At 38.5% G+C, this 23,988-nt stretch overlaps 1 protein-coding gene across 5 annotated transcripts in view; it reads left to right on the top strand.

Annotated features, from left to right (window-relative positions):
- DNAH3 (dynein axonemal heavy chain 3) overlaps positions 1–23,988 on the top strand; it is a 57,546-nt gene that overhangs the window by 31,150 nt on the left and 2,408 nt on the right. For 4 of the 5 annotated variants that reach the window (XM_072935618.1, XM_030284747.4, XM_072935616.1 and 1 more), the window contains 25 exons: positions 1,150–1,261; positions 1,780–2,021; positions 2,629–2,729; positions 2,808–2,913; positions 3,960–4,089; positions 4,573–4,809; positions 5,182–5,285; positions 6,267–6,561; positions 7,024–7,203; positions 8,203–8,326; positions 8,418–8,574; positions 9,019–9,162; positions 9,776–10,442; positions 10,552–10,717; positions 11,049–11,265; positions 12,195–12,377; positions 13,265–13,463; positions 14,380–16,521; positions 17,497–17,722; positions 18,088–18,332; positions 19,689–19,805; positions 20,620–20,774; positions 21,512–21,679; positions 22,488–22,630; positions 23,188–23,392. In XM_072935618.1, the coding sequence (XP_072791719.1) occupies positions 1,150–1,261; positions 1,780–2,021; positions 2,629–2,729; positions 2,808–2,913; positions 3,960–4,089; positions 4,573–4,809; positions 5,182–5,285; positions 6,267–6,561; positions 7,024–7,203; positions 8,203–8,326; positions 8,418–8,574; positions 9,019–9,162; positions 9,776–10,442; positions 10,552–10,717; positions 11,049–11,265; positions 12,195–12,377; positions 13,265–13,463; positions 14,380–16,521; positions 17,497–17,722; positions 18,088–18,332; positions 19,689–19,805; positions 20,620–20,774; positions 21,512–21,679; positions 22,488–22,630; positions 23,188–23,392 (6,765 nt within the window). Of the gene's footprint in view, positions 1–1,149; positions 1,262–1,779; positions 2,022–2,628; positions 2,730–2,807; positions 2,914–3,959; positions 4,090–4,572; positions 4,810–5,181; positions 5,286–6,266; positions 6,562–7,023; positions 7,204–8,202; positions 8,327–8,417; positions 8,575–9,018; positions 9,163–9,775; positions 10,443–10,551; positions 10,718–11,048; positions 11,266–12,194; positions 12,378–13,264; positions 13,464–14,379; positions 16,522–17,496; positions 17,723–18,087; positions 18,333–19,688; positions 19,806–20,619; positions 20,775–21,511; positions 21,680–22,041; positions 22,081–22,487; positions 22,631–23,187; positions 23,393–23,988 lie in introns of those variants that run through there. The other variant, XM_072935619.1, reaches the window with a different exon arrangement.

The following is a 23,988-nucleotide window of genomic DNA, read 5'->3' as shown; positions in this document are numbered from 1 at the left end:
CAGAAACACTTTTCATTCACTGTCTGTGTCATGATGAATAGTTAATACTTTCCTTACCAATTAATGGAATATTACAAATGGGGTATTTTTACAGGGTACAAATCATGGAATAAAAGCCTGCTATTAAATAGTGATTTTGTAATTCAGACATTCTGTGAAGGAGCTAATGTGTGCAGCCACATTGTAGGGCTTGTGCTTCAGGATAGAAAATGAAACTGAATCTGTTACTAGATGAGGCAGTGTAGCCTAGTGAACAGGATGCTGGACTGGGAGTCAGGCTCTGTTCCCAGTTCTGTACAGTCTCTTTGAGAAGTCTTGAAAGAGGTGACCTTGCTTATGCTTCATTTCCAGCCCTGCGTTCCCACTGCCTCCCATTTACTAGTATTGGGCACCTTTTAAACAATACTTAACCTTTTTTCTTGTGCAACCTAGTGACAGGGTAATGGCAAGGGTAAAAGTGTGTGATCTAGGCCAGTGGCCTCTCCAACAGTAGTTCAGACTTCATGGCTTATGTTCAGACTTGCATTATGCTGCTTTCCAAACCATACTGTGTCTTTCATTTAAACAAGGGTAGTGTTAACTGGTTAGAAAGCTGAATAATGAAATATCAGACTTAACATTATAAGAAAAAAATCTTCTTACGGTTTATTATAGGTCTGCTTGATGGTGGTTTCACTTTGACTTGAGTTTTGACAAGATCTCATGGGGTGACTGAAGAAGTTACCACTCTTCCAGTCCAAAATCAGCCTCTATGGGACTGACCATATGCCAGATGCTCCAAGCTGTAGTTTCAGTCCCTTTTTGTCAGCTTCATTGGTAACCACTGATTTCAGTTCAGGTCTGTGATCTGCAGTGTCTGGTTAGTGCCCTCACACCCAGTATAGTGCTGCTGTTGCAGGTGAGGGATGACATTTAGCAAGGAGAAAGGGAGGATGCCTGGGGAAAATGACTATTTGAATTGTTTCAGTGAGAATTGCCATAAAAGCATGACTGCCTTCTGATTTCAATTAAGGCTTTGGTCAGCCAGGAGAGTGCAGAGATCTGGTTGTGTCACATCTGAATGCAGGAGGGAGGCTTCTATTTTCATTCACACAACATGTAACACTTGTTTTTGTGCCATGCTGAGGAGTGGCTCTCCTGTCCCGGCAGGTGTACGAAATGATGCTGGTGCGCCACGGTTTCATGATTGTTGGAGATCCTATGAGTGGGAAGACCAGTTCATACAAAGTGCTGGCTGGAGCCCTGGCTGATTTGTGTGCAGGTAACAGTGTCCAGCCACAAGCTTCTCATTAAATGAAGTCAATTCTATGACTGTTACTTTTCCTTTGCTGAGGTATGCCCAGGTTGTTAATTGTCCTATATTCTTTCTTGACTGCAGAATTTCTATTAATTTAACGTTTTTGTCTGATAGTACTTTTCCCTACATCTACTGGAATAGTAAGCCATACTGATGTGTTCATGTTTTTCTGCATTTTTTAGGCATTTTATTTGTGCATAATACTCTTGAAAACATTAGCTCTGATAGGATATTGTAAGTAGTTCCCATAAATATATGAAATCTATGCTGCTCTGCTTTTTCTTTTTTACATCTGTTTTTTTTACAGCAGACTTCTTGCTTGCCTTGCACAAGTAAGGGAATTTCTTATTTACTCCTGCCTAGATGCCACATATCTGAGCTTTTGCTTTGAGCAGCTGGAGTAGGATCCTCAGAAATCATCAGCTGTTGAATAAAACTAACCTATCAAATTCTCAAGCTCATGTATTTGCCTTTCTACACAGCGAACACTATGGATGAGTTTGCTGTTGAATACAAAGTTATTAATCCCAAAGCCATTACTATGGGGCAGTTGTATGGCAGTTTTGATCCTGTAAGCCACGAGTGGTCAGATGGAATTCTTGCCAAGGCCTTCAGGGAACAAGCATCTTCTACCACAGACGATCGCAAGTGGATTATTTTTGATGGCCCTGTGGATGCAGTTTGGATAGAGAACATGAACACTGTGCTGGATGATAATAAAAAGGTAGCCTAATTTTTGCCCCTACCCTCATCCTTGAATAAACACACTTAATTTTAGTAGTAGTAATATTGTTACTACATTAGTCAAATGAGGTGTGAAATTCAGGAAAGGATGATGTGCCTAAAAGCACTGCTTTATTTCCCCAGTTGTATGAGTGGGTTTAGATGGTATTAGATAATATTAACCCATTATTTCTCCCTAGAAGCCTTGTCTTGCTCCTTCTTTATTGAAATGAGGTTGATCATTGAGGCTTTTTTATTGACCCTTTTAGGAAACTGAAATGCGTGGACTCAGTTCTCTGACTGAAACTGAACTTGTTTAAATTACCTTGAGAATAAATGAATTTTAAAAAAGCTGCGGGTCATAACTGATTTTTCTTGCAGAGTTATTTAAAGTTAGAGCATTGTTCTCTGTGTCTCTGCATGCCTTACAGTAAGACATGAAAAAGTTGAGACAAGGTCATAAAATATCATGTACTGTAAGGATATAAATGAATGAATGAGGAATGACACTAAGTGAAATGTTCAGTGATTTTATGACAGACATTGCTTTGACTGTACAATCAGCACTAACATGACTAGACCATGTTTGTGTGATGCTCTTCTTCCAGTTATGCTTAATGAGTGGTGAAATCATTCAGATGAGCCCAAAAATGAGTTTAATCTTTGAGCCAGCGGACTTGGAGCAGGCATCTCCAGCAACTGTCAGCAGGTAATGTGAGAGCATTCAAGCTTCAGCTGTCCCATCTTGCACATGTATTCCTCTACCACAGGTGTTTGTTCTTCCCAGGTGTGGTATGATCTATATGGACCCGCAACAGTTAGGCTGGCAGCCACTGAAGGATTCCTACCTGAAAACTCTGCCTCCAAACCTGCAGGAAGAACACCGAGAGCTGGTGCGAGACTTCATTGTTTGCACAGGTCTAATTAGAAGATTAATTATAAGGTGACAGTCACAGTTTGCCCACTTGAAGGCAGGCATGCAGAATCAAAACTTTTTTTTTATTACCATTAACAGTCTAGTCTTCAAAACCTTTTCCACCTCAGTGCTTATATGAAGGAGAGCTCTTTGTGCTGTGTATTGTACTATGTTTTCTGTCAATGCAAATAAAAATAGGTGTTGGTGAGAATCAGCTTTTAATGAAAATTTAACATCCCTACTATTGGGCATTAAAATCTAGTAAAAAAATTAGAATAATATTAGGATTGGAGCTGTAGAAAACTTATTTATGTGATTTGAGTATACTCCCTTTGAGTTTTTGCAGGAAATTAAAATCAAATTACAAAGAAGTACCAAGACTAGAAGAGCTCTTTATTTATAGTTTTCTTAGTTCATCAGAGTAAAGTAATTATTCCTTAGCCAACAGATAGCTTGACCCTTTAGTGCATCTCCTTGAGTACTAGTCCTTGGGAAAAGGGTAGGTCCTGCTTTCTCTCCTGTTTTCCAATTTGAGTTCACAGAGCAGATACCACCAGCCAGGGTCAGTATTTACCCACATGCTGTGGCACTCCTGCAGGCACCAGGCAGCCCAAACATGTTGGAATTTCTGCTGTGGCACAGTATCTGTGCTGGGCCCTCGGTAGGGGACCTCTTTTTAAGGGAGAATGAAACCCTTGCCTTTGTTTCTGTTGGAATAATTTTGTTGTTGCCTAAGCAAGATAGAAGTCTCTCTAGGCTGAGCTTCTGCTCTGCTGTCTGGATTAGTAACTGGGTAACAGAATTCCTTCTGAAAACTTCTCTGTGGTAAAAAGCAACTTGTTTTCACCATCATTTAGTGATGGTGTGACTTTGTGAACATTTCAGTACTGCCTCACACGGGCCCTTTCCTGATCTCTCTGCCAACCTGGACAATTTCTGATGCCTTATGTTTGGCTGAGGGTGACAGTGGGGAATGTGGCACGTCCTGCATTTTCACAGAGCTGTTTCCTTTTCTCCTGGTAGGTCAATAACTTGTTTATGTGGCTAGTTGAGCCTTGTTTAGATTTTATTGACCATCATTGCAAATTTGTGGTAAAAACATCCTCTCTTCACCTGAGTTACAGCTTGATGAAACTCTATTCTTCTCTCCTTGGTAAGTACCCTAAGCCACCTGTATTTTATTTTAATTTTTCTTTTTTTTTCCTGCCATGTCTCAGGACAAAGTGCAGCTTAGAAGATGCAAGGAAATGCCAAAGGAATTCCTTACTATTGAATTCATATAACACAGTCAGTGATCTCACTGATCAGTATTATTAATAGCTCTTTGCATACAGAGCTTTCACATTTGCAAACTGGTATCATTACAAAACAAAACACGATCTTGCACATATGTTCTATCTTTTGCTTGCTGTTTGCTACCATCTTAAGAATAGACTTAGGACTATTTTTCTTCTAATTTAATTTTTATTTGTAAACAGTATTTTACACAGACAAGATTCTCCATGTGTAGATTGGCTTCATTCCACTGAAGACAGTGCTTTACTTTTGTTTCAGGATGCTTTTACAAAAATACATTTTGAATTGGGATTTATGGTTATTACTGGCTTTTAACGAAAATCCAAAATATTTGTTTTAGATGAAATAAAGGAATCTGATGAAGAGGACAGCGAAACCATGTCTGATCAGCAGATCACCTCGTGGCTGCAGGCCCTTTTCCTTTTTGCTTTGGTGTGGACAGTTGGAGGGATCATTGATGCAAACAGCAGAAGAAAATTTGATTTGTTTTACCGCAACTTGCTCAATGGAATGAATGAGCAAAACCCACGGCCTAAAAATGTGAAGCTTAACAAAAACAATATCTTCCCAGAAAAAGGTGCTTCTTCATACTGTGCTTGCTTGTCCTTTTATAAAGCAGTAAGAAAGCTTGGCACCTGGTGTGCCTGGCAGATGTTCAGTCTGCAGTAGAGCCACCATCTGCCAAGCCTTGGGCTGCACAGTTGGGTGCCCTTTCCTGGCTCTCTTAACCTGCAGTAGCATATGCCTCCAGTTATACTCAAACACTGTGGCTGAATCTGACCTAAAACCATTTGGTGATAATAATGGCACTGGGGGGGTGGGACTGGGGGTTGGGGGTGTATCTTCTGTACTAGAAAGCTTCCATCACCTCACAGTTTTGGAAATCTCACACTAAAATTAATGAAGTTTATTTTTATAATTTTCCTGTACTGTATTTTTCAATGAACAGGGAGTGTTTATGACTTCTATTTTAACAAGCATGGCCATGGGCAGTGGACCATGTGGACAGACTACATCACAAAGGAAGAGCAAGTTATTGCCCCAACAGCTAAGGTGCACATTGGTATCTTTATTATGGAAAATAATTATTTTACTAAATAATTTAGAGGTATAAATAACTCTATTAGGTTGTTTGAAGATTGCTTTGCAACATTTCATTTCATTAGTCTCTGTGAGTTCTCTTTCATGCTTTTGTTTCAATTCTGGAAGTTCAGCACTGAAGATGCACATGGAGCCCTGAGGTTGCTTGGTGTTTAAAATTTGGGTTCTGCTTTGTTCTCTAACAGCATTTGGTATTGGGGAAACCATGGAAAAAGCCAAAGCTTGAATTTCCATTCCTTCATTTCTCTTTTTAGTGGTTGATCTCATGATACTGTAGTATGAGTTACTTAGAGAAAGCAAGCAAAGAGACTCACTTTGGGATGTGGGGAACAGTATTGAGAGTTCTGGATTCCCTTCATTTCCAAATAGGGACACTCAGATTTTGATGGCAGCTGTGGACTGAATGGAAGGAGGAAGCACAGCAGAGATCTACAGATGAAATTTCAAGATAACTTAAGCTTGTTCAACTTTTCATTCCACTAGTTGCCATTGTCTTGTCTATTGAGTATGTGAGAGATGTAAGATGACATTTCATTCTGCTGCTGAAAATCTTTTCTCGATATCAAATCCACAGCTGCTAATTATAAGTAAAAAATGAGGAAGGGAAAAAAATTCCATACCAGTGTTCCTTTCCCTTTGCATAGCAGGGGAACAGAGTAGGCCATACTTATCTCTGTAGTTCTCCAGGCTTTATATAATGTCTGTGAACCGTAAAATAGTAATACTGGTTGTGCTATTGATTGCATAAGCCCTGAACAAGAAGTGGGGCCATAGTATTTACTAGAACCTTGTTATAGCTTAGGTTTTCAGACAATAGAACTTTTTAAAATGCGCATGTGCTACAGGGTTCCTGTAGTTGCTTGCAAATAGTCATGTTGATTAAGGTGTTAGATGTTTGATTTTCATGCTTTATTTTACTTTCCTGCATAACAGGTATCTGAGCTGATCATTCCAACAATGGAAACTGCCAGACAAATGTATTTTCTTAAAACATATGTGGAGCATAGTGTCCCTTTGCTTTTTGTGGGTCCCACTGGCACTGGAAAAACAGCTATAACAAACAACTTTCTACTGAAACTTCCAAAGGAAAAATACATCCCGAGTTTCATCAACTTCTCTGCAAGAACCTCTGCTAACCAGACCCAGGATATTATTATGTCCAAGCTGGACAGAAGAAGAAAAGGATTATTTGGACCTCCAGCAGGGAAAGAAGCTATAATTTTTGTGGGTAAGACATATTTTTTCATTTTTTAAAAATAATTTTTGTTCTAGCTTTAGGCAAAGGAAGTGATTCACCTAGACTAGTAAATTTGGATTAGCTCAGTGCTTTTTTCAGCATCCAGAGAATCCTAGAATTTCCTGAGTTGGAAGGGACCCACAGGGGTCACCAAAGGATTAGCCCTGCCCTTGCTGAGAGGTTTAAGTGGTGGTTGTCTCCTGAATATTTCTTAGAGTTGCAGTGGGACTTGACATGAAATAAAACCAAATAACCAGCCACACTAAGTTAAGCCATCACTCCTAATTATGCCTGCGAGGTGTAATGGTATTTGATTTTGGTTAGTTCAATGGGAAGCAGGAATAACAGCACACAGCCTTTTTCTACCTGTAGTACAGTTATTTTTTCTTCTTAGAAGAAAACTGAATTCCCAGACACTGAGGTTTTTTTATTCAATGTCTGTGTTCTCCATAGATGACCTAAACATGCCTGAAAAGGAAGTGTATGGAGCCCAGCCAGCTATTGAGCTTCTCAGGCAATGGATTGATCATGGGCACTGGTATGACAGGAAGGATGCATCCCACATCAGTATCATAGATGTCCTGCTGGTCACAGCTATGGGTCCCCCTGGGGGAGGCAGGAATGACATTACAGGTAGGAAATACATTGCTATGGCAAGTGGTTATCTAGCAGACTGAAGTTAAAGGGTGGGTTCAGGTTTGCTGATGGCAAATTGGACATTTATCTATGACTGGTGTATCTTCAGGTGCATTCACTGAATGGGACATTCCAAGTACAGGTCTGTTATGTTCAAGTTTAAATCTGTACCTTTACCAGAAAGAGATTAATTACCATTAGAAATAATTTTTACAGTTGATAAACTTTGAATGACAGAAGTTATTCTAAAATTAGTGATTATTTTCTATTCTTTGGAAAAGAGAGAAAATACATCTGCTTGCCATGGCTCTGGCAAGTCTCTTCTGAAGTTGTATCTCCTGCTGCTAAGGTAGGCTGCCTGAATTTATTTACAAGAATGTTACCTGCAAGTCCATGATGCCTGTCACAGCACCATAAGGGAGGTTATATTTTCTAATGAAAAAATTAAGTAAATAAAAGCCCTAATGTAGCTGCAGCTACATTATTATAGGCTATATACAGCTGCATTGTTATAAGGCACTTCATGCTGCTTTGCTTCTTATAAACACTGTGATACTGATATAACTGTGTGTGTTCTGAGGAGACTTTATGAAAATAACTCTTCTGATACAGCTAAATTTCTAAAATTTACTCATGTATAGATGGATTCTTTTTAGGTGAAAGCCAATAACAAGATGCTTGACTTTGTAAAAGTTTTACTGTGTCATATCATAATCAAAAGCTGAAATTTTTAATTGGGTAATAGCCTTGTAATGTAGATTCATGTTTTACATACTCAAAACAGTTGTTTTAAGTTAAATACTTACAGAAAATGTAATCCAGTTAATATTTCTTTTCCTTCACTTCTAGGGCAAAAATTTCCCAGAAACAAAATCATGAAGCTGGTGCCAGATTCAAATGATTTTTAATGACAGGCAAACCTAGGAGAAGATAGCTGAAAAGTGGAAATGTATTTGACCATTTAAATCTCTCTTCATCCTTCTGTGTGTGTTACAGGACGCTTCACACGGCACTTGAATATTGTCTCTATCTGTGCTTTCAGTGATGACATTTTAACCAAGATTTTTACTGCAGTTACTGACTGGCACTTCAGCAAAGGCTTTGATGCTTCATTTCTGAGGTAATGGGATCTGTTTCTTGCAGCACCTTTGTTGTGTCTTCCCTGTTATTTATCTGCAGAAGTTAAAATTTAATTTCTTTTCCTTCTTAAGGCTGGGTAAGATGATGGTCCAAGCGACGTCAGTGCTTTATAAATTGGCAGTTGATAATTTTCTCCCAACTCCTTCAAAATCCCACTATGTCTTTAATCTACGGGATTTTTCCAGGGTTATTAAAGGAGTTCTGCTATGTCCACACACTCATTTGCAAGTAAGTTGTAGTTTAATTATGTTGATGTAGGAGAGAGCAGTGAAAAATGTTAATTTTTTTTACAAGACATGAACTATGATTTCAACAGATTTACAGGGTTTATGATCAGAATAGTCCCTGAATTCCTTGTTATGTATTTTCTCTGTCTCTGAGGGAGAGAGCTGTCATTTGGTTAATACAATTTGATTTGATATAGTAGAGAAAAAATGCTTTGACCTGAGAGTCCTAGTTTGTGTTGGCAGGAAGGACAAGATGGTAACTAGGTGAGGAATCCAGTTAAGTTAGCAGATGCTGGGCCATGTGCTGAATGGCTTGGGATTGAAAGATTCCCACTGAGTTTAGTACAAGGTGTAGCGGGGTCCAGATGGACATTTCTAACCTTTTCTTTTTGAGCAAATCCTGCCTGAGCAATATTTACCCATTCTTTTGTATTTCCATTTTCAGGATGGAGATAAACTGATCAGACTTTGGGTTCATGAGGTTTACAGAGTTTTCTATGATCGCTTGGTTGATGATGATGACAAGAACGTTTTCTTTCAGATGGTACAAGAGACAACATTAAATAGCTTCAAGCAGAACTTTAATAAGGTATTTTTGGGTAACGTGCTGGGACCAAGATGATACTGATTCATTTTCAGAAATACTTAAACATGGAGATTAAATCAGTATTGGAGGTATTTTGCAATATTTTGATCAGTGAATTTAAAAAGTATTGACAATCTTCTATTCAGCATCAAGTATTCATATCAGAATGAGTCAAATTCTGAGGGATTCTTGGTTAGTAGCGAGGACCAGGTGGAATGGAATAAATGTCTTGTACAGCATTTACCCGTGCTTTTACCCAAGATAATTGTTTGGATGATCCAATGGGTGTAGTGGGTACCTTTCTGAGCAGGCTTTTTAGAACTATCCTGTATTTGACAGCAGTATCTCTCTGTGAGGTATGCATATGTGGAAACCTGCATGTCAATCTACAGTATTATTTTCCAGACCAAGGCTGTAACTAGAACAGTGAAAAACAATGCTTTCTGTATTAAGTATTAATGTATTAAGTGTTATTGTTAATGTATTAAGTATTCTTTATTAAGTGCTTTCTTTCTGCTAGCAGTATTAATGATGTAAAGAAAAGGATTATCACAACTTTAAGGAAAAATAATTCTCTTATAGCTAGAATTATCTGTTGATTCTTGTCTTTTTCTAGGTACTGAGTCATCTCTCACCTACTGGAAAAGTCACTGATGATAATATTCGCGCCCTGTTCTTTGGAGACTATTTAAAGCTGAGCAGTTCTGTCAAAATTTATGATGAAATCACAGACCTAAAGCAGCTGACAAGCGTGATGGAATTCTACCTTGAGGAATACAACAATATCAGCAAGGCCCCGATGTCCCTGGTCATGTTCCAGTTTGCTATTGAGCACATCTCCAGGATATGCAGGGTGCTGAAACAGGATAATGGACACCTGCTGTTGGTGGGCGTTGGCGGGAGCGGCCGGCAAAGTGCGACCAAGCTCGCCACCTTCATGAATTCCTTTGAGCTCTTCCAGATCGAAATTACCAAGTCCTATGGCATCAGTGAATGGAAAGATGATATTAAACAAGTCATGCTGAAAACAGGTGTTGGTAACAACAACGTGTCCTTTTTGTTCTGTGATAATCAAATAAAGGATGAATCATTTGTAGAAGATATCAACATGCTTTTAAATACTGGAGATGTGCCCAATATCTTTGCAGCAGATGAGAAAGCTGAAATTGTTGAGAAAATGCAAAACGCAGCAAGGTTGGAGAACAGGAAAATTGAAGCCACGCCCCTTGCTATGTACAGTTTCTTTATTGAAAGGGTGAAGAAAAACTTGCATATTGTCTTAGGTCTGTATACAATGCATTGTTTCTCAGAATGGTTTTATTTAGCTTTATTTGCTTTCTGCTTCCTAACTGCAAAGAAACTTAAGTAACGATCATGTTTTTATTTTTGTAGCCATGAGTCCTATTGGAGATGCATTTCGGAATCGATTACGGATGTTCCCTTCGCTGATAAACTGCTGCACCATTGATTGGTTCCAAACCTGGCCTACAGATGCTTTGGAAATGGTTGCTAACAAGTTTTTAGAGGATATTGAGCTCAAAGACGACATTAGGAAAGAGTATGAGTTTATTTCTCAAGAAACATGTGAAGCAAAAGTTTGTTCCCCTGCCCCTTGTGCCCCCAATGTATTTGATCTGTCCTTTTAAATTGACAAAGCTAAGCCAACTCTGGGATTTCAGTGCAAGTCAAAGATACTGAGACATATGTATCTGATGTTTCTGAAAATCATGCCACTCTTCAAGAAGAGTCCAAAATATTTCTAATAATGGGGAAAATATATTTCTGCCTTCCCTAACACTAATATAACTTCAGAAGCTTAGAGTAATTTTTTGAGAGTTGACATAAAGACAGACTGTATTTTCAAAGTTATGTGGAAAATTTTTCCCTAGGGTTGTGTCAGTGTGCAAATATTTCCAAGAAAGTGTGAGAGAACTCTCTGTTGGCTACTACGCTACGCTGCGCAGACACAACTACGTGACACCAACTTCCTACGTGGAACTGATTCTCACCTTCAAGACCCTGCTGAATAGAAAAAGGGAGGAAGTTGACATGATGAGGACTCGTTATCTTGTGGGACTTGAAAAGCTTGAATTTGCATCTTCACAAGTAAGTTTTGGGTGAAAAGGCTGGATATGTGCCATATGCATACTTCAGGGTGGGGCCTGTATGGTTGAAACTTATAAAAATAAAACTTATTAATTTGTTCTTCACTATATTCATGATACTATTGATAGCTTTCTGTAGAAAGCCAGCAGGAAAAGTTAGATTTCTGCTTAGGAAGTTGAAGAAAGTGTGATCTCTACATTTGGATTTTAGACCTTAATCAAAAACAAAATTAAAATGAAGGTACTCATTACATGTTGAAGGAATAAATATTATAAATTTCATTATTTTCTCAAAACCTTATATGGACAATCCACCTTAGTGTGCAAGTACCTATTACCCTTTCCAAAATAGGGGAGAAATTGAAAAACATTGTAAGACAATATTAAGCATGAATTCCTGAGTAGATTCCAAGTAGGAAATTGATCAGGTTCCAGATAAATAATTCCTTTTTCAATCCATGTTATTCAGGGATTGGTCTTTCCAAGATACAAACTAAAGGGGCTTATAGATACTTGCTGGATGAAGAAGATCCAGTTTGCAGCTGTTGCTGTCACAAAATCTGTGTTCCATTCCAGGTTTCTTTTTTTTTCCACCTGTGCACTAAGGCATTATTTCAACTTTCATTATCTGAAAGTAACTTTGAGGGAAAAATAGAATTAATCAATATATTTCTCATTATTGACAGTAATGAATCTTAAAAAAGCAAATGTATTGCATAGATGATGATAAATATGCCTTTTAAAATCTAATCAGTTAAATGAAACAGCTCTTAGCAAAAATAAACTATAGAACTAATTATTTAGATCAAATATCCTTTTTTAGATTGTGTTACTATAGGGTCTTCCAATCTTTATTCCTAAGACATCAAGATATGAAATGCAACCAATGTTTGCACAGACTTCTTCTTGATTTCCTGTTGTATTCATCAGGTTGCAGACATGCAGAAAGAACTGACTGACCTTCAGCCTGAACTGATTAAAACATCTGCAGAAACAGATAAAATGATGGTCAAGATTGAAAAGGAAACCGTTGAAGTAGATGCAAAAAAGGCAATAGTGTCAGCAGATGAAAAAGAGGCCAATGATGCAGCTGCTGTTGCCCAGGATATTAAGGTAGAGCACGAGGGCTCGAGCCGGGAGCACGATGGGTTCCAAGGAAATGGGAGCGGTGATGATGTGATGATGTGTTAATGGGGTGAGCCAAGCTCTTAAAGTAACGAAATCGCAGTTGATGAATGACACGCTGGTAATAGAAACACAGTAAATTCAAGCTGTTTGGAGTCTGACTGCATCTCACAGTCCTGTGTAACTTCCCTTTCTAGTTCACATTCCAGAGCTGTATAGATCTTATTTCTCTACTAATATATTCTCATTTTCAACAGATTGAATAATGAGTTTAACTGTTTCCAGGCCCAAAGACAGTTAATTTAGAGTTAGCTGAGGTAATTTGGCATAGGCTGCATGTAGTCCTAGTAGGCATAACTTTAGAGGTAATGCCATAGCCAGACATCTGTAACACAGAATTTCCTGTGGAAAGATTCCTCAATATTTTTTTCTGTAACTAGCTGGAAATGTCAGTGATATTTAATATGGATAATTGCTGAGATCAGAGTATATGATAAAGAATTTATGCTACACAGTATACATTTTTTACCTGATCAGCACTGTACGATCTAAATAAGAACACCTGTATTTAATCTTTATTTTAATTCTCATTGCTAAACCAGAGAGACTTTGATCTTGAAAGCTTGTCTGACTTTTTAAACTATCAATTCAGTTTATGGAAGTTACTGATTTATCTACAAACCTTCCCTCTTTAAACTGTGCAGTCAAATTGTGAAAGTAGTTTTCTCTCCTAGAAACACAATGTTGTGAAGAGTGTATTTAATGAGTACTGAACAAGAGAGAGGATTCTGGGAGGCTGTGCTGTAGTGGGGTGATCAGGCTGCAGGCCTGGTACTGTGTGAAGGTTTACAGCTTTCTGCCCAATGTCTTAACAGGATGAATGTGAAGCAGACCTTGCAGAGGCTCTGCCAGCTCTGGAGGCAGCAGAGGCAGCTCTTAACACCCTGAATCCTTCAGACATCACTCTTGTGAAATCCATGCAAAATCCACCTGCTCCTGTCAAACTCGTCATGGAGAGTATTTGTATCATGAGGTCAATTAAACCAGAGAGGAAACCTGACCCCAGTGGCAGTGGTAATGACTTTTGTCATTAAAGCTTTTTTATCCCTGCCCCAGGAATGTGTGGGTACTGCTGTGGTGTGCTGGTGAGGTGCTTCTGGCATGAATGCAGCTGTGTGCACTGGAGGTGCATTTTACTGGCAGTGACAAGTCCACTGAGTAGTAAAAAGCTGCTTTTGCCATGCTAACATACTGCCCTTGCCTGACACTGTTGTACAAGCTTTGTAAATATGGTCCCAGTCACCAGCACGAAGTCATCTCAACTTGCTTTGACCCAGCCTTGAGATTTGCATTTCATTGAGGAACTCTGGGTGCTGGAGGTGTGCTGTGCACCACCATCTGCCTGTGTTTCCCCTTGTAATCCCTGCTTCCAAACTATCAGTTATTTTGGGAGAGGGAATTCTAGTTATACCTCTGCTGTAGGTGATTATTCTAACAAGATTTTTCTGTGGTTTAATGTTGTTATAGTGGGATTGCACAAAATTTGCAAGGTATAAAAGAGACCTTTTTCTTTTACTTTTCTTCTACCTTATACCTATACAGTTCAACCCTTCATAATTAAAAATAAGAATTATATAAATGTCTTTAATCCAAAATAATCTTATCTAGATTAAGATGGAATACTTCCACAGTTACTGATTTATCTAATAGACAATGTTAAGAAAGACTGTATAGTTATTTGTTTCCGTTAATGTGCTTGGTTGATTTAGAATTAATATGCAGTTAATAAATATGACATTGGTTAGTGATGCTGAAGGTCCTGCATGAATTCCTTTAGGTAATGATTTTCCCAAACTACTTAATAATCTTTGCATAGTAAAAGTCCATTGCCATATCATTGACTTTAATTCTTCATACTATGTTTCAAAGTATTATTTTCATCTTGAACATGCATATATTGAGCCTGATGTTAGTCTTATTTGCAATACAGGTAAAATGATTGAAGACTTCTGGGGGCCAGCCAAAAAACTTCTTTCAGATATCAAGTTTCTTGACAGATTAAAGTCATTTGACAAGGATAGAATTCCTCCTGCTATAATGAAGAAAATTAGAGAGAAGTTTATGAATCATCCAGATTTTCAGCCAGAGGTTGTAAAAAACGTCTCATCTGCCTGTGAAGGCCTTTGCAAGTGGGTGCGAGCCATGGAGGTCTATGACCGTGTGCAGAAAGTGGTTGCCCCGAAGCGCGAGCGGCTGCAAGAGGCTGAAGCCATCCTGGACGTCCAAATGCAGAAGCTGCAAGTGAAACAAGCAGAACTAAAAGAGGTTGTTGATCGCCTTCAAGCTTTGCAAGATGAGTTTGATGCAATGAACAATAAGAAGATAGAGTTAGAGAATAATATTGAACGTTGCTCACAGAAGCTTGTGAGAGCTGAACAGCTGATCAGTGGCCTGGGTGGAGAGAAGGAGAGGTGGACAGAAGCTGCACGGTTATTAGGAATTCAGTACATAGACCTAGTAGGGGATGTGCTGTTGTCATCAGGAACTGTGGCTTATTTGGGAGCCTTTACTGTCGATTATCGCCTACAATGTCAAAAGCAGTGGCAGGATCTGTGCATTGAAAAGAACATTCCCTGCTCCAGTGATTTTAGCTTAAGTAATACGTTGGGAGACCCAGTCAAAATCCGTGCATGGCAGATTGCTGGATTGCCAGTTGATTCTTTTTCCATTGACAATGGTGTAATTGTTTCTAACTCAAGAAGATGGGCTTTAATGATAGATCCTCAAAGGCAAGCTAACAAGTGGATAAAAAATATGGAGAAAACTAACAAGCTGTCAGTTATTAAATTATCTGACACGCATTATGTGAGGACATTAGAAACTGCTCTTCAGCTTGGAACACCAGTCTTGCTAGAAAATATTGGTGAAGAATTAGATGCTTTCTTAGAACCTATTTTATTAAAGCAAACATTCAAACAACAAGGAGTAGAATACATGAAATTAGGGGAAAATATAATTGAATATTCAAGAGACTTCAGGTTTTACATGACAACCCACTTAAGAAATCCTCATTATTATCCTGAAGTAGCTGTGAAAGTTTGTCTACTCAATTTCATGATTACACCTTTGGGTCTTCAGGACCAGCTTCTTGGAATTGTAGCTGCAAAGGAAAAGCCTGAGCTAGAAGAAAAGAAAAACCAACTCATTCTAGAAAGTGCAGCCAATAAGAAACAACTAAAGGAGTTAGAAGATAAAATCCTGGAGGTCCTTTCCCATTCAGAAGGAAACATCTTAGAGGATGAAACAGCAATTAATATTTTGTCTTCATCCAAACAGTTATCTGCAGAAATCTCTGAAAAGCAACAAATTGCCTCTGTAACTGAGAAGGAAATAGATTCTACTCGAATGGGGTATAAGCCAGTTGCTGTTCATTCAGCTGTTGTCTTCTTCTGCATCTCTGATCTGGCTAGCATTGAACCTATGTACCAGTATTCATTGATTTGGTTCATTAACTTGTATGTTCAATCTATTGCTAAAAGCAGAAAGAGTGGACGTCTACAGGAGAGAATTAAAAATATAACTGACCATTTCACAGTAAGCATCTATAATAACGTCTGTCGTTCCCTGTTTGAAAAGGACAAGCTGTTATTCTCCTTCCTTCTAACAGTAGGCATTATGAAGGGAAAAGGCCAGATAGATGATGCAGTTTGGCGTTTCCTACTGACAGGAGGTGTTGCTCTTGATAATCCTCACCCCAATCCAGCTCCAGACTGGCTGTCTAACAAATCATGGGCCGAGCTCGTACGTGCATCTTGCCTGACCAGCCTGCAGGGACTAATGGAACATGTAAGAGACAATTCTTCCAAGTGGAAGCCAATCTATGACTCAGTCAGGCCCCATGAGGAAGACTTCCCGGATGACTGGAACTCACTGACAGGGTTAGATCGCATGGTTATTCTCAGGTGTTTGCGACCTGACAAAATTATCCCGGCAGTGCAGATCTTCATTGTGGAAAACATGGGAAGAACATTTATTGAACCACCTACATTTGATCTTGGAAGAAGTTACAGTGACTCAAATTGCTGTGCCCCTTTGATTTTTATATTATCACCTGGTGCTGATCCTATGGCAGGTGAGATTGGTATTAAAAAAATCTTTTTTTGTCTGGTTGAATGTCACTGAGTCTGACTAAAGTGTTAATCGTGTAGGCCCCCTCATTTGATCTTTAAAGTGTCTTTAAAGTGCAATACAGCAGTGTTGGAGTATCAAACATTGGCACCTGCCCATATATAAACAACGATAGTAAAATTGTTAGAGGGTGGAATGAAAGTAGTGGTGAAGAAATGTCCTGGTCTCTGAGCAGCAGAGGATCTAACAGATTGAAGCATTCAGACCAGTTTATAATTTGTGCTTGCTTTACAATTCTTTCAGTGGGTGTTGGAGGTTTGTCCCAGTCTTTATTGCAACCCTTCCTCCAGTAAGTTTCCTCCCTCTCAGTTACTAATTAAATGGTGTATAGGCCACACTTAAAACACATTTGTTGAATGTCCTTTAAAGTATAACCACCCAGATTATTTTTAAATCTGGTTTTCTGCCAAAAGAATTGTGATATGGAGCCATACCATAAGGATGTATTTCCAGAAAGTACTGATTTTGATAGCAAAGCTGCAGGTCTATTTTTAGCCAGATCTAAATATCCAATTTGCAGCTCAACCCCCATAAACAATTGTACCCATCCAATAGAGAGAGTCCAGGCTGTTGTGCAGCCTGGAACTGAACACTCGGTCAGCCATTTAGCCTGGCTAGTTTTTGGGTTCTTTTTTTTTTTTTTTTTTTTTTTTTTTTTTTTTTTTTTTTTTTTTTTAATCAGTACCTTATACCCCTAAATTTTAGTATATACCTCAGAGACACAGTAGCTGATACAGCATATGATACTACTTCTGGGTTGTTGAGGTGGGGTTTTTTTTATGTTGTTTTTTTTTTTAATTGAATAAAATTGTTGATTTTTTTCCCTTTAATGACATTATAAAAATGATGAATATAACATATTCTACTTTCTAATAGACTTTGTATTTTATTTTTGCATGTGTAAAACTTGCCATCACAGGTTTGCTAAAATTTGCTGATGATGTTAGCATGGGAAGTTCAAGCATTCAAACTGTTTCACTGGGCCAGGGCCAGGGCCCAATAGCAGAAAAAATGATTTACCAGGCTATTACTGATGGAACCTGGGTAGTGTTACAAAACTGCCATCTTGCAACCAGCTGGATGCCTGCCTTGGAAAAAATCTGTGAGGAAGTTATAGTGCCTGAGAATACCAATGATAAGTTCAGGTAGGAGTTTTAGTATTTTGCACTTTTTAATGTGAGCATTTTCTGTTTGCTGAAGACACTACTAAAAAGAAATTAAAATACTTCTGTAAGAATGCCTGAGTATGACAATCATATAATTTATGTGCAGTGATAAAATAAAGATCCATAATTAAGAGGTTATCTTTTCTACCTGTCCAATCTGATCTATTTTATGCCTGCATTTTGGACCAAATTTACATGTTATCTTTATAGTTAAGCAAGTAGTAGAACTTATTCTTCTAAAGATCAAGATGTAGGATTATATTATTGATTTTTAAATTATTATTATTACTACTATTACTGTTATATGATTTTTAAAATAATGTGCTTGTCAAACTTCTTTTTAGGTTGTGGTTAACTAGTTATCCATCAGAAAAGTTTCCTGTTAGTATCCTCCAGAATGGCATCAAAATGACAAATGAGCCTCCAAAAGGCGTGAGAGTGAATCTCCTTCGTTCATACCTGAATGATCCCATCTCTGACCCTGTGTTTTTTAAAAGCTGCCAAAAGCCAAAATTGTGGCAAAAAATGCTTTTTGGTCTTTGCTTTTTTCATGCTGTTGTGCAGGAAAGGAGAAACTTCGGCCCACTGGGTAAGTTTTAGATTATTTTGCACTTAATTTCAAAAAAAAGATTTGTGCTTTTGAAATGCATTGCTGGAGTCTCTCTGTAAAAACGCAGTACTGTGAACTGTAATACTCTTAACAGTATTACAAGAGTGCAATCTGCATTGCACAGAACATCATAAAGTCTAAAAGCTGTTATTTGGAGGGATTCTTATTCAGCCAAAGCTACTTTTGAAGCTATTAAAAGTATTACCCTGGGGAAGACTAGAAAGTACTATTTTTCCAAATTAACATATTATACAGTAGTTACATGAAATTATAGGTTACTAAATTCTTAACTTATTACTGTGGTTCTTAGTAATAATCTAATTCAGATCTGTTTCAAATTTTTATAATTAAAAATATGCCTCCTTCTATTCTGCTTTTGTTACCTGTGTGCATACTTTGTTTTATCAAACCTAGTGCATGTATTTACTTGGTGTGAAAAAAATCTGTGTAGCTACAATGTGTTCTTTATAACATAGTAATGAAAAGATATGTATTCATGAGATTTGTGCTGAAGCTCTTTCTGTAATCTTCAAGTATATAAGAAAACTATATAGAATTTCTGTATAGCATAGAAATGTATGGACTTGGAGAATCCATTTTTATAACCACATAAAGTTTATGCTCTGCACTTGTGTAAATGAAGTTCTCAGCCTTCCATTCCAGCTGTGTCTCTCTTCCCTCACAACAGGTTGCTGTTAGGAAATATTATATTTTGAGTGAAAGCTACTGCCATTATTTTAATAGTCAGCTGTTTAAATAAGCACTGAACTTCCAGTATGAAGACACTCATTTATTGCTTTAGAGTAAAACTGAATTTTCTAGAGGCCATTTTCTAACGTAACATCTACTGCTAATGTGATCCAGTATCTGGGTGAAGAAGGGTAGTTGCATCAATAGCCCTATTTTTTGTTTGTACTAGGGATTTAGGCTTTCTGAAGGATTCTTTTATCTGGAGTATGTTCCTGTTTGTTTGTCTGCTTGCTTGCTTGTTTTGTTGTACTGTTACTGGGAATGTCATCTGCAAACAGTATTAATAGATGGGCAGATTAAAAATTGAAATGAATAAATTAATTAAAACTCCTATTCTCATTGTGTCCAGATAGCAACAGATTAGCTTAAAGTACCAAGCAGGTAAAATATAATTTTCAGGAATATTGTGATGCCACAATGCCTAAGCTTACTAAACAGCCTGGTATATTCCAGGCTGCTTCTAGACTATCTAGCAGTTGTATCTGCTGCTCTGTAGGAGCAGTGTAGTACCCACACCACCATTTCCTGAGCCCAGCTGTCAGTACATTGCACCACTGCCCTGTGTATCTCTTCTGAATTGAACAGGTTGGAATATTCCATACGAATTTAACGAGTCTGACCTCAGAATCAGTATGCAACAGATCCAGATGTTTCTGAATGAATATGAAGAAATCCCATTTGAAGCTCTGACCTATCTAACAGGTACAGACATTACATCCTCTCACATGTGTTTGCTGACTTTGCTGGGCAGTTTCAGCTGATACACTGATAAACTGGTGAGTTCTTAAGAAACTGAGTGGATTCCACACCGATTGGTTTTATTGGCCTTCCACAAATGTAACATACAAACAATGTGGTTGTCATTGGATGGATATTGGAGTTGGACTGTAATTGGAGTTGGATCCCAAACCCTCAGATGTCATTGTTGTTTTGACTTGTATATGGCTACAATTACTGATGGCCCAGCAAACCTCCTGGTCTTTGCTTCATACTCATCAAATAAAACCATCAATGGCCTCTGGTTCACCTTCATTGAGCAGTGTGAGTCTGACACAGGAAGCCTTGGGGCTTCACCAGAGGATGTGGTAATACTCAGGGGTTTAAAGCAGGAGGTGTTAAATGTGGGTAAATAACTCGGCTGCTGTGGCTATTTTCTTCTGTTTCTCCAGGGAGATAAGCTGCTTTTTGGCACCTTCTTTGTCAGCTTTGTCATTCTTGATTTTTGTTAATATTATGATTAGCTTTAGGAAAAAGAATTTTGGGACATGAGTAGCAGTTTCTCAGACCAACTGATAGTGTTCCTTAAACCTTCCATCATCAAGACACCTAAATTTGGCCCATAGATATTCAAGTGTCTAATTTCCATTGAATCAACTGAAGTATAAAACCTAAAAACTCTGGAAGATCTGGAGCTTTGGAGCTTCATCTTAATAGAGTTTCACATTATTGCAAAACAATTTTTTTTTGTTCATTAACTTTCAGTTCTTTTGTCCTGGTTTTCTTTGTCTTTTTCCAGGGGAGTGTAACTATGGAGGTAGAGTAACAGATGATAAAGACAGGCGTCTTCTCCTGTCCCTTCTTTCCATAGTCTACAACAAGGACATAGAGCAGGAGAAGTACATGCTTTCAGCTGGAAGTGACTACTACATACCACCACATGGCCCATATGAGGTGAGAAGACAACAAGTGTACATTCTCTGAATTATTGGGGAATAACTTGCTTACATTGTGCTTGGATAATGCTGAATACAACAAATAGAAAATATACCCCATAATATCATAAAACCATGCCAGAATGTGTCTTGCATATGAAATACGAATCTGGTACTTAATATCTGCCATACCCCAATGGGGATGAAGAGATCATCCAATACTCTGGCATTTGGTGATGAAGAGAGAAACCACCCCTGTGCAGGTTTCCAATACAGTTCTAAAAAGCCAGTAGGAGTCAGGCTGCAGGAATTTACATAGTACTTCTGCACTTTATTGCAACCAGTCTGACATTGAAAGCAGCAGTCAGGAGGCAGAGGTGGAATGGCATGTGTATACTCAATTTCCATTCTCTTTTTCCCTTCTAACAGCTGCAGAGAGATAATGAATGTGCTCAGATCCCACAGTTGTAGGGATCACACATCCAGCATCCTTCTGTGACTCCTACCAGCACTCCTTGGATATTTCTAATGTACTTTCCCTTGCCACTTACATGAGGGTGGTAATAACAACTCCTCCGTGAGTTTTTAAATCACTCAGAACTTTTATATTTATCTCTGTGGAGAGTCAGTCAATTCCTGGATGTGTTTATCAGGAAACTACCATCTTTAGTTGTAAATGGGAAGGTTCTGTCCCAGCTGGATCATTTATGACTATCACATTGTATGATGTCTGGTATCTGAATGTTTGTTTTACAGTCTTATGTTGAGTACATACGAAGTTTGCCAATTACAACACACCCTGAAGTGTTTGGACTTCATGAAAATGCAGACATCACCAAGGATAACCAGGAGACCAACCAGCTTTTCCATGCAGTGCTCCTGACTTTGCCTAGAGAAGCAGGGGGAGCTGGCAAGTCCCCTCAGGTAACTGGGGAAGAAAGATCAATTTGCACTCTGGAAAGGTGCCCTTTCCTGGCATGTCCTAGGTCTCAGAGTAATCCAACACCTCTCCTCTCATGTCTGTAGCTTTGGGAGTAGATGTGAATGTCCCTGTGGAGAAGCAGATGAATTTGGCATAGCACCTTTAAAGATGGAAGATACCTTCATGACTTTGCATTCAAACAGATTAATACCACAGTCCTGGCAGCTCAGTTTACTCAGGCCAAATCCATGCCCCTTTAGGATATGGATAAATAACCTTCCAAACCTCTCAGATTTGACATACTACATTTTATACACAAGTGGATTCTTGAAAAGTGGAATTGATGTACCCTCATTTCCTGCAGGGTTGTCTAGTGATCATATTCTCTGATGTCTAATATTCTGTAAGTAAAGCTTCTCTTGTGGCTGGGTTATTCATGGGTCTTCCCCCTTATTTTGCTCATGCTGCATGCTTCATCTTTTCCTTCATTGTGGCAGTCTTAGGATTGTGCTTGTCTGCTCTCTTGCTTGCCTCCTTAGAATTTGCCTAAAACCTTGTTGCAAATTAAAAATTACTAACAAATTTTAAATTATTGAGAAGGAAGGAGCAAGCTGGCACATGCAGAGACAGAGAGGATGGTGCTCAAGGCGAGTAAGAGCATAAAAGCACTGTATCTTTAGGAAAATGGACTAAAATACCTATGTGGTTATACAGAAAAAAAAATTCTACAGTGGTTTGTGGAATTTATTAAATAAAAATAGGAGGGGAAAAAAACCAATATTTGTTATTCACTGCAAACTTGTACTTCAGGAAGTTGTTGAAGATTTGGCACAGGACATCCTATCCAAACTACCAAGTAGCTTCGATATGGAAGAAGTGATGAAGGCATACCCAGTACTTTATGAAGAGTCCATGAACACAGTTCTTAGGCAAGAACTAATTAGATTTAACAGGTATGGCTCAGTGTTTTGTGTTGTACTTCTTAAACTGAAATATGCTTGCGTTCATTGGTGCTAGCTGCTCACAAGCCTTAAACAAGCCTTTTACAAGACATTTTTCCTAACATGTTAGATTCTACTTTGGATGAATCTTTTAAAAATACTTGAAAGCTGTAGCTGAGTACCTGTATATACTAATAGTACTTGTATTCTTGGAGTATGAACTTAAATCACATTTGAGTGTGTTGTGCTGATGTAGAGCAGCCTACTTTAGTCTTTGTGTTACCCAGGCCCCAGTATTCACAGCACACTATGACAATGAGTGCTACAAGCTTTAAAGCTCTTGTCACTTGATTTCCCTTGTCTAGAGTGAAAGTTTTCACTGTCTTTTATTTGTGTGTGTGTCTCTCATTTGTTTGCTTTTCTAAAGTAAGAATTACAGGTGAGATAAGGAATTTCTGACAGGACATTTACCACTTCTATCAACTCTTCATTCAAGCTGGACTGTAGTATTTAGTATTTAGCCGGGTAGTAAAAAGTAAATAATGACAATTCCTTTGTTTTCTCTGAAGGCTTACTGAAGTTGTTCGGAGCAGCCTCATTAATATAGGCAAAGCCATTAAAGGCCAAGTGTTGATGTCTTCTGAGCTTGAAGATGTTTTCAACAGCATACTAATAGGAAAAGTGCCATCAATGTGGGCTGCCAAATCCTATCCATCACTGAAGCCTCTGGGAAGTTACGTGTCTGATCTCCTCTGTCGTCTGGAGTTCTTCCAGGTCTGCTGAGCTGAGACTGAGGGGTCTGGGGAGTTGTAACTGAAAGCTGGGCGGGGAGAGGGTGTCAGTGCTGTCCTTCCTCAGCAGTCCCTGGGTAGCTCCAGACTGTGAGCTGCTCACACACACTCGTGGCCAAATACACTGCATTAGCAGCACTGCAGTTAGCTGGGCAGTTGCTCAGGGTCCCTTGGTGCTAATCCAGTGCTGCTTTTGGTGGTTTCCATCTTGCTATTTCTAGAGAATTCATTTTAGTTTGAATTGGTGTAGCAATGACTTCCTTGCTGAAAGGACACTGAGCTGTGTGTGAGAATGCTTTAGAACCACTGCATAACAGGCACTATGAAATTGCATATATGTGTCTGTAAATATCTTCCAAGTTTCATAAAATGTGACACCACTTTCACATGCTTTTTGAACAGGCTATTTTATTTTTAACTCACCATTCCAATATTTCCCTTGCACTCTTAAAACTACTTAAAATTTTGGGTGTACCTTACATAGTGAGCTACTGAAATGTAGTGTAACCCCACAGAAATCAGGAGAAAAAGCTAGGAAGAAGTGTCTGAGATTTATATAAATGGCAGAGGTTCCTGTTT

This window comes from Taeniopygia guttata, chromosome 14 (genome assembly GCF_048771995.1).
Source record: "Taeniopygia guttata chromosome 14, bTaeGut7.mat, whole genome shotgun sequence".
Lineage (NCBI taxonomy): Eukaryota > Metazoa > Chordata > Aves > Passeriformes > Estrildidae > Taeniopygia > Taeniopygia guttata.
Note: the sequence above shows the minus strand (reverse complement) of the source record. Positions and strands in the feature narration are given on the sequence as shown.